This window comes from Centrocercus urophasianus, unplaced genomic scaffold (assembly GCF_019232065.1).
Source record: "Centrocercus urophasianus isolate 14NV4802_14NV808 unplaced genomic scaffold, USGS_Curo_1.0 seq_15, whole genome shotgun sequence".
Taxonomy (NCBI): domain Eukaryota; kingdom Metazoa; phylum Chordata; class Aves; order Galliformes; family Phasianidae; genus Centrocercus; species Centrocercus urophasianus.
The window spans coordinates 13,193,936-13,204,631 of record NW_024884697.1 but is presented as its reverse complement, the minus strand read 5'-3'; the positions used below and the strand labels follow the sequence as shown (position 1 = coordinate 13,204,631).

The 10,696-nt window shown below is 46.2% G+C and overlaps 1 protein-coding gene and 1 long non-coding RNA gene across 2 annotated transcripts; one reads left to right on the top strand and one right to left on the bottom strand.

Moving 5' to 3' along the window:
* Positions 1-1,591: 1,591 nt before the first annotated feature.
* CBLL1 (Cbl proto-oncogene like 1) lies at positions 1,592-9,162 on the bottom strand. Its single transcript, XM_042815726.1, is given in 7 exon segments — positions 1,592-3,611; positions 3,613-4,201; positions 4,715-4,788; positions 5,990-6,073; positions 6,315-6,415; positions 6,755-6,922; positions 9,080-9,162. Coding segments are annotated over 7 exon segments (1,482 nt in total). The 5' UTR covers positions 9,093-9,162; the 3' UTR covers positions 1,592-3,158.
* Positions 5,603-7,695, top strand: LOC122158755. Its single transcript, XR_006168301.1, has 2 exons — positions 5,603-6,731; positions 7,499-7,695. It is a non-coding gene; the product is annotated as an uncharacterized LOC122158755 (long non-coding RNA).
* Positions 9,163-10,696: the final 1,534 nt, after the last annotated feature.

Sequence of the window (10,696 nt, the reverse complement as noted above, 5' to 3'; positions counted from 1 at the left end):
AGAAGGGGGGAGCCCCATACAGAATGGATATCTAACTCTCTTGGATCGGATCTAGAACAGATACCGCGTTTCATTTTCATTTCTTAAAAGGAAAAACATCATGTAACACATGTAGGCACCAACCTTTATGTTAACAGCATTCTCAAAAAACCAAACCAAACCCCAAAGTACATGGCCACATAATTGAGAGCATTTGTAAATCATGCATGGGTGCAGACAATCCTTTAAGCAGAATTAGAGACAATTGAAGAGAAATTCTAAGGAAGCAAGAATCTGGAACCATGGATGGCTTCAGGCCACTTCTGGTGTTTTTTACTTCATCCCATGGTGAACACAAACCAAGAAACTCTTCATTCCCTATAATGGCATTATCACACTGCCCTACAATAGCTAACACGTTCTAAAGCCATCAGAGCTGCCTTAGAACAAAGATCTGCTTGGTAACAGCCCAGGAGTGAGATTGCTGCCACTGACAGAGTACAAAACCAACAAAACCAATGCAATCCAAGCATTTGCCTTTAAGGAAGACCCCACTGGGAACTCATAGGATTTGAAGGTACATCTCAGCACTTCTAAGGCTGTTAATCATACAGTGAAATAATGTGTACACAATTTCTAAACCTGAAGAGAAAACCACCAGGTATTTCGAAAAAGAATTCCCCCCAAAAACCACACAGAAAGATTGTTAACCCATGCTGAAATCTTTTGACTTTGTACGTATAGAAGTATCAACAGTTCCCGTAGCTCTACAGGGAACCCTAGGGCTTCAAGATGTAAATACAAAACAGATGTAGGCATTCTGATGCAAGCAGCACACAGAAGTTTGACTCAAGTCCAAATCCTGCTGCAGGAGATGACTGTTCAGGTAAGTTCTCAGAGACTTTCAACTCACCAAACAATTCAAGGTGTCCTACTGATTTTGGAGGGTAATAATTCAGTCATATTTTGGGGTCACCTTTGCCTCGAATATAAACAAAACCCCAAAATTCTCACACATCTTCTGCAGTGGTATACACTTACCTTTTGTGCTTTCTGATGGAGTAAGGGCAGCTGTTCTCCTTCACCTCTGAACTACATCAGTATTTTCATAGAAGAGCTCGGACCCAGGGAGGAAACCTCCATCTGTTGCACAAGACAACGTAGTATCTAGCAAAAACACACAATGCCATTCATTTCAAGGGTGCTGAAATATTCCTCCTGCTTTTTATGAGCTACTGAAACAAAATAAGCAGCCATTTTCCCCTTCATACACACTAAAGCATACAGTTTTCATCCGGCTGCATCCTGTAGGACACTGCCAAAACCAGCCTTTTCTTTGCTTATTTAAAACAACTTATTTCTCAAAGTTAAAAGTCTGTGTCATGGCCTTATGATTTTTTGTTAAATTTGTGTTGAATGACACTTACTGCCATCTGCACACCCCAGAATTTACTTGCACATCCCTAAAGCTGTGTTGTGCTGCTGTATTTCTCTGAAGGGTAGTCCAAAAGATTTGCCTGTGGACACAAGGAAACCTATGGCAGTCACAAACAGAACAAATCTAAAGAACATTCGCTCAAGTAATTAAAAATACACACTTTACACACAAAACTACAGAATTACGGATGTTGTATTGCCAGAGCCCTTTGATAAAAGAAGACTTTGAAGAAAGTTTTACCAAATAAATCACAAGATTCAGGCTTTGAAGATGGTTCATCTTATTTGAGAAACGCAGGAAATGACAAACCGTAGAAAAACAAACAAAAACACAACACTGGATTTCATCATCTAGAAGCACTGCTGTTAGAAATGTGGCATTTGGAAGAAAAACAAAGACAAAATCAAACCAATCCAAGACAAAGCAGAACTAACCCAAAGGGTCAGCACAACATTGATTGGAAATGCAGATAAGCATTTCAAACAGGCCACACTTTTTATCAGTTGGGTTCAGATTCCAAGTGCAATGACAGAGAACATTCACATCTCATAGTTATAATATGCAAGTGTGCTTGTAAAAACCAAATTTGGGGCCAAAACAGCCCTGAGAGTCTGCATACATTGCAATCTTTAAGCCAAACCACCTGTTGACTGTCCAATTCAGCCTGTATCACAAAATGGAAATAGATCAAGGATGTGTAGCTTTTATTGTTATTTTCTTGTATCTGTTTAAGGGATTCCGGGCCCTTTATTTCCTGCATTCAAATGGAAAGTGTTCCTACTACACATGCTGTATGAAGTGACTGAGGTTAACGCCACTTCACCAGAACTAAGCTGCTTCTCCTCACAGATCTAGCAAGCCCCTTCTTGGCTACTTTCATGCGAACAGAATCACAGGGAAACAGAATGGTCTGAATTCAACACCAGTGAGGAGTATCTGTGAACAAAATTTTCTGAAACAAATCTAGCCTGGAAAAATAACAACAACAACAAAAAAAAAAACACCCAAATACAAATAGAACCACCCTATATCCACATTATAATGTGTCTGGATTTCCAATAAATTTATCTTGCTTTTGATATGGATTTTAAAAACAACTAAGAAAAAATCCCCACCACCTGAAATGCAGCATTCACATGCCTGCTTACCAGTGCCACAAATGCACCATAGCCTGAATTCATTACAAGTAGCAGCATATGTTAGTAAAAAAAAATTAAGTTTCCTAACTATTTCATTATGCTTCCCATGTGGGAAATTCTAGAGCCAAAACAGTGTCCAGGAACCGTGTCTGTGTTAACTTCACATAAAAGCCCACCACTTTTACAACCATAGTTCAATTTAATTATTGTACACAGGTTAACAAAAATGTATCACAAGTGAAAACTAAACATTGGATTTAAACAAAAACAATATTCAGAATGGTACAACACATGTTCATTTTCTCCAGAAAGTGATATTACAAGTGTTCATCTTAGGACAATTAGCCACACTATAGACAGAAATTCAGTTAAAATGCAACTGTGGTCTACTAAGCCACTTATTTTAGCACTACAGAATATTTGAAGTCAGAGTCCTACAGCCAAGGCTTAAAAATCATTAGAGATTCAAACCCCAAAATGTCTTACAGTCAAAATGACAGTATTTAAAAAAAAACAAAACAACCCCCATACAATTAATTAAAAGGCTGCTGTATATAGTTTTATCCTCTTCATAGCGCTCTCTATTTGTACAATTGCTGAGATCACTGGTAATAGGGTCTGTATCTGGCTTGATCGGGGTGGTGCGGTCCAGCAAGAGGGGCCTGAGCAGGAGGCCCCTGCATCCTCGGAGGTGGAGGCGGCCCTCTGGGAGCCGGCCAAATCCCTGGACTCATGCCCCCTGGCTGCGTGAAAGGGGGACTAAGAGTTCCTTGATCTTCACTGAACTGTGGCAAAGAGTTAGGGTTATAGTGATGGGGTGGGGGGGCACTGACATTTACAGGAGGGCCTCCGTGCTGAGGGGGGGGAGGTCCCGGAGGAGGATGATTCATATACGGCGGCATCTGGGCAATGATATGTCCAGGCGGCGGGGTTATCGGAGGAGGAGCAGAGGTCATTGGCGGCGGAGGAGCTTGGCTATACACCATGTGAGGTGTGCCCGCCGCCTGGGGAGGATGCTGCAGAGGATGGCTTATTGGAGGAGGCGGAGGGGGGGGGCGGCGCATAATGTTGCTGCGGAGGCATAATGTGGTGCGGGTGCGTTACCACCGGTTGGCCCTGATACTCGGGGTGATGATGAGCCGGTGCCGGGGCGGGCGGAGGTGGCTCTCGAGCACCCGAATTCGAATCATCTTGAATAGGGACGGTTATCAAGTTGCTGTGTTTTCTCGTAGAGATGCGGAAGGTGTCCTGACTGACCGGGCGAGGCGGCGGCGGAGCCATGGACATCTCGGCAGGAGGCGGGCGGATGTCTTCGTGCGGCTGGTTGTAATGCTCGTGCGGCACGTGCTGTAAGGGAGGCGGCGGCATCATGATGTGCTGCTTCGGCGGAATGTGGCTCATGTGGTGTTTCTCTGGAGGCATTATGAAACGCTCCGGGATCTCAGCAGGCGGAGGGGCAATGGGAGGATGCACGGGTTCAAGAGGAGGACGAGTCACAGGCTTTCCAGCTCTCATATGGCGGTGGTTGATGTGAGCCTGTAAGTCTCTCTGTGACAGGTAAGTTCTCTTGCACCCTTGGACTATACTGCACATGAAGAGAGACCCTCGCACACACTGCTCGATGCGCTGGACAGGTTCGTTACAGCTAAATTAGAAGAGAACATTGGTTCATTGCCATCATATAGAGTGAGTTCTGCAGGGCTTTCCCCCCCCCCCTGTTGTTTTTGACTATTTTTTGATAATTACCAAAATTAGAATGAACATTTTCCCCCCACTAGAGCAACAGAACACAGTTGGTTGATTTTGAAGTTAAGCAAACATCTAAGGCTCCAAATACAACAACAGAATAGCATCAGAATTTCATAGGGTGGAAACTTAGACATGGCACCACCTTCTATCAGAAATTCCTTTTGTTTCAGTACTCTTCAAATTGTAGCAATTACAGGTTATCTACACAAACACTTAAACAGTGAGGTAAATGCCAATCTCTTAGCATTTGTGAACTGTGGGATATTAAGCTATAATTGAGTGGTGGACAAAGGAGCACTCTGCTACCTCTACCAAACGTACACAGAAGCATGCTAATAACAGTATCTGAAATAAGTTTTTAAAGTGTTCTTCTTCCATTTCCCTTAGTAAAAACCTAAAGAGAACTTACCCAGGACACATCTTGTCTCCCTTCTTCTCATGTAGTATAGCACAGTCATAGCAGAAAACATGCTTGCAAGGTATCTAGAAAAAAAACAAATGGCTCTGTTAGACAACATGTGTCATTTTGCACCATACAATGCCTCCACCCAGCACACAATTTCTAAGAAGTACTGAAGTTATCTATGAAGAACTTACATAAGAATGTTGCTAGCCGTTTACAGCACCTTTGAAACAGAAACTTTCAAAACCAGTCTGTGTTGTCAGGAAGGCAAGGGTTTAGTTTTCTCTTTGATGGGGTTTGGTGCATGCATGGTTGGTTTGTGGAATTTGTTTTGTCTTTTAAAGAGCTGGCAAACATTTTAATTCTGCTGTAATACAAACACCGAACCTTTAGGGATGCTGCATATGCAATCTAATTGCACTTGTCTGCAAAAAGGGAATGTTTTAAAAGCATTAAGAGTCATCAAGTCAGATCCCCACGTCTGTTACATCACACTCAGATATCTAAGTTCATCTCAGGGATTTTGTTATGCTAGTTTTTGAAAAGACATAAGAACTTACTTACTTCATTACAAATTGTCCATTGACATAAAGAGTATTATTAAATCTAAGTGGTGCAAGGCTGAAAACACACTAAAAACTTGTAAGACTTCTGTTGGCATTTTGGGGGAGCGGAAAGTGATTGCATTTGTTTTAAAGCTTTTGATTTTAGCTCTTCCAAGCTTACTTTATTAAATCAAAGGGCAAAGCAAACTCAGAGTCAGGCAGAACAACCCAGTCCAGCAGTTAATCACAGAATCACAGAATTGTAGGGGTTGGAAGGGACCTCCAGAGATCATTGAGTCCAACCCCCCTGCCAAAGCAGGTTCCCTACACCAGGTTGCACAGGTAGGCATCCAGGCAGGTCTTGAACGTCTCCAGAGAAGGAGACTCCACCACCTCCCTGGGCAGCCTGTTCCAGTGCTCCGTTACCTCACTGCAAAGAAGTTCTTACACACACTTGTTTGAAACTTCCTATGCTGCAGCTTATGTCCGTTTCCCCTTGTCCTGTCTCCACATACCACTGAAAAGAGACTGGCCTAACCGCAATGGCCCCCACACTTCAGATATTTATAAACCTGGATCAGGTCCCCTGATAAGGCCCTGGTTCCATCTCAACATTGTTCTGCTGCTTACTCAAGAGGTTTGCTAAAATCACCACCCTCTGGAGGCCCCACAGAGACACGTAACACCTGTTACATAAAGGGACACCGTGGCTGCCTCTTCCGAAGAGCCCACTCACCATGCGCCCATACATTTTGATGGGCAACCCACACTTATCGCAGAAATGGACGGGCGTATCATCCTTCTCCCCCAGCAAGTTTATCTAGAAGAACAGAGAAAGGGGTGGGAAAAAGAGAAACATCACTAAAGCTTCTCACTGCAGTCATCACCAACCCACTCTTCCTGAATTATCAGACTGAAGCAAGACCACCACAAACATGAAAATGTATTTTTGGTACACCAAAAAGTAATGCAAGCGATTTCATCCTAGTGGATACTTCTTAAAATAACCTTCAGTTTGGTACGATTCACAAAGTTCCACCATTTCCCGTCCTTGATTTTACCTTATAGTCCCAAAATATGGGTCCGGGGAATCTCCTTTGATTTCCAAACATTTCACCTCCTTTGCATTCGTATCGCTCCTCTTCATTGAAATCAAATTCTTCTGTGGGAAGAGGAAAGAGAAGACAGATACAAGGCAATGCTGCTTCCCTAACTGACGCCGGCTGCTATTAAGTGCGTGCACTGGTGAACATCGAAATCACCAGGGCAGGCTGCAACACTCCCAGTCTGCTGGGCCATTCTGCAGAAAGGTACAACCAAAATAGTGTGAATTTGCTTGGGGAACTGGCATCTTTTACTCCTCATAGAGCAGCAGAACCGGGAAAACTGAAACAGGCTGTGCAGCTGTAAAGAATCCTGGATTCCAACACTGACCAAAGCCTTCAACAGTGCTGCAGAATATGCTGCCTCACTGCAGGGTGAGTTGCTTATAGCAATTTACCTTCATCCCCAGCTTGTGTCTTTGCAGGCATCCTGTTCATAGCTCTGGGAGCCCGAGGTGCAGGTTTGGTTTTATTGGTCTGCTTTGAGATCAGCTTTATTGGGATTCTTCTGCGAACATCAAGACCACCCAATGACGCTGAACTATTTGTTCCTTGCAAATCATTGTCTATGGAAGAAAAAGAAATTCTGTCATTTCTTAGTTATGAAATAGTTTCTGAAGATGCTAAAGTTATCTTAAAGACAGATAAATAAAGCTAGTCTGCCACTTTTCCATAGCAGGAAAAAACATTAACTGCACAGCCCCTACTGCAGCACAAACAGTACTGAGGAGTCGGCTCTTTCTATGACCATGAAAACACAGAACTCCCGCTGAGAAAATATTTTCACAATTTATATAAATTCATTTTTAAACAAATTAAAAGGAAATTAAGTTTCCATCTGTACTCTTAGAATCACAGAATGGTCCAGATTGGAAGGGAGCTCAAGGATCATGAAGCTCCAATCCCCTTGCTTCAGGCAGGGCCACCAACCTCCCCATTTAATACTAGACCAGGCTTGACCAGGCCAACTGGGCCTTGAACACCTGGAAGGACGGGGCATCCACAACCTCCATGGGCAGCCCATTCCACTCTTAGCAACCTTACATATCACTTACAAGTTCAGCATAAAGCATTGCAAAAATATTGGTGCTTAGAGTACACAGCATCCTTGCTAAACTAAAGATTACCATTCCTTTCTACAGGGCTCTTTTGTCCAGGTTTAAGTCTGGCACCAAAAGAAGCAAGGACATGCCTAACACAGGCACTGAGAGACAACCTAGAAGGAAAAGTGCTGCCAAGGATTGATGCACACCCCGATTTCCCCAGCTTTCAGCAAGTCAGCCTCAACCTACCACAGTATCTCATTTATAGAAAAATAAAATCACATCCTTCAAAACCAGCCTAGCTCACTTCCATTTTAATAGGAACATGCACTGACAAAATGGCACTTTCAGTCAGTCCTTTGCAACAAAGACTCAGACTTCTATTAAAACCCATCATTAGACTCATACTGAGACACCTTTAAGTCTATATCCCTATAGAAAGGAGATGGACACACAGAAAAGACCATAAGTAACCCAGAAGGCAAATTCTATTCTGAAAGAAAACTGACACAGAACTTGGTGACAGCTCCACAGTACGCAGGCACTGAGACAGGGCCCCATTAGGGTACTGTGCACAATGCCTGGCATAAACTCCATGCCTCAGAGCTCACAGCTTCCCTTTGCAACACCGCTTGAAGGGAAAACAAGAAAACAAAGGAAATGGGGGGCTTGCTAGAAACTGCAACCAAGTTTCAAATCAGGACTGTGCCTCCACAGTCACTTTGCTTCAGTATCATGAGTGCCCATATATCCTGATCCCTGAATCAGACAACACCTGCTTTCCTCCCATCGCTCCCTGGGTAGCACTGCAAACAGCAAACAGCACAGGCACCAACAGACCAGAACATCAGAGGAAGCAACACCAACTCTGTCTTCTACGCCTGTGGAAAACTGCTGAGTTTCTATTTATTTATTTATTTTTAAACAGGAATACCCCAAAACACACTACACTACAGGCCAAAGAAGTCCTACAGACCTCGGTCCATTTCAAGCACAGATAAACACACCAAACAGGAAGCCAGAACTCAGCAGGCCGCCTGCTCCATTGCTGCCCAGCAGGAGCAGTTCAGTTCTGACCCTGCCCAGCCAATGCTCACAGCCCCGATGCCAAACCCGGCGGGCAGGATTTGCTCCTATTTGCTCCTGCCTGTTTCCGGAAGGATGACACGCTCTAGTCCGCGGATGCACACCCAGCTGGGTCACGCCCCTAAAGAAGCACAACAGATGCATCCCAATCTGTTGACTTGGAGAAGACAGAACCAGAAGCGATGCGCTCTTCTAGGTGATCACCTTTTGGAGATTCTCTTTTTAGTTCGGTATTTTAGGATTTATTACAGTCCACAAGCGGAGCACAAAAACGAACCCAGATGCATTTATAACGCAAACTTTCCTAAGGGAAAAACAAGCATACCGGTAACAGAAAGCGGCGCGTGCCCTGCATATCCCCCAGTGCCGCAGCCCAACGGAGCGCGGAGCAGCCGGCTGGGGGAGGGGACCGCGAGTTCCGCGCTCGGGGCACGGCTCAGGCCTCGCGTCCAAGCCCGGGGCCCCGCCGGGTCCCGCCGCACTCCCGAGGACGAGGCCGAGCCGCCCTCTCGGCCCCGCGCCGCCACCCCCCGCGCTCAGCAGCTCCCCGGGCGGCGCAGCGGCCCAGCGGCCCCCCGCCTCTCCCCTCCTCACCATTGTGGTCCATGGCGCGGCGCGGGGCGCTGTGGGAGAGGAAGGGCGCGGCCGGAAGCGGAAGGCACGGCGGGACGGGCGGGGAGAGCACGAAAAAGGGCGCGGCGGAGAATCGCCGATGGCACCGCGGCCCCGCGCCGGCAGGGCGGTGAGGGCATGGCGGAGCCTACAGGCAGCGCGGTGCTGCCGCCGCTCCGCCGCACGGCAGCGCGAGACTGCCGGCTCCCGGCGGCCTCCGCGGGTCGGGAAAAGAAGGCGGCGACGGCGGCGGCCGTGCCGCGGTGGCTGCCGGGATGGCTGCGGGCGGACCGCGGCCCCTGTGGGGGGTGTAGCGCATGCGCGCTGTGGAGAGCGGGATCGTCCAATATGGCGGCGGCGGGGGTGGTGTTCGGAGCGGGTGGTGCTTGTCCTGCCGTCCCTGCCTCCCGTACCGTCTCGGCGGGAAGCCCTTCCGTGAGGTGCGGGTGGCTGAGCGCGGGCACAGCTGTCCCGAGGCTGCGGGTCTCCTCCCTGGAGATCTCCATAAGCTGCCTGGCCGTAGCCCTGCGCACCCTGCTCTGGGCGGTGCTTGGCGCTGGGATGCTGCGTCCCTGCAGACACATTTATCGTGACTAAGCTGCAATTTAAGCCTGTTGTTGCTTGTCTTAAGTCCGGACGTTGCAGGGAAAGGGATATGTGGTTTTCCCTCTGTTTGCTGCTAGGCATACTCAAGGGAAGAGTGCCGCTCATCCCTGCACAGTGCGCCTTATTTCCACGTGGTAACGAATTCACAAAGAGTAAAAAAATGCAGATGCATACAGTGTTTTTCCAATATGCACAATTTTATTTTCTAGTCAGTGGATACAATTGCATTCAATTCACAGCTTTGTAAAACAGTAATAAAATGTATCTCCAAATTTAGTACCTGATATGTAAAAGCTATAGTAATACTCAAAATGCATACAGAAATGTCACCTCATCATTCTACTGGGGAAAAAAACACCACCATATCTAGTTGCATTACTTAGGGTTGTCTGAATTAGTACAAAGTTAGAGTACAAAGTTATTAGTACAAAGTATAGAATTTCAGCTTTAATTGTTTGGGTATCCTTCACCAGATGGATGCACACACAGCACAAGGAAGCACGCAGTCCCTAACCCTCTGACAGAGGTGTCTGAATGCCCTCTGCACGTGTCTTAGTGCTCTGTGTAAATGCAGGCCTTGTGTGGAACACTAATGTTCAGGACAGGTCAAATACTTCGTACCAGATAAACTGAAAACGCTACTATACCTTGAAGAAATACACAGTACAGGAATGAAAGTACAATAGAATCACAGAATGGCTTGGGTTGGAAGGATCATGAATCTCCAACCCCCCGTGTGCTGGGCTGCCAACCTCCACCTTTAATACTAGACCAGGCTGTCCCGGGTCCCATCCAACCTGGCCTTGAACACCTCCAGGGTCGGGGCATCCACAACCTCCCTGGGCAGCCTGTTCCAGCACCTCACCACTCTCTCTGTAAAGAACTTCCTCCTGACATCCAAACTAAATCTTCTCTCCCTCAACTTAAAGCCATTTTCCCTTGTCCTGCTGTTATCTACCCTTTCAAACAGTTGATTCTCCTCCTGTTTATGGG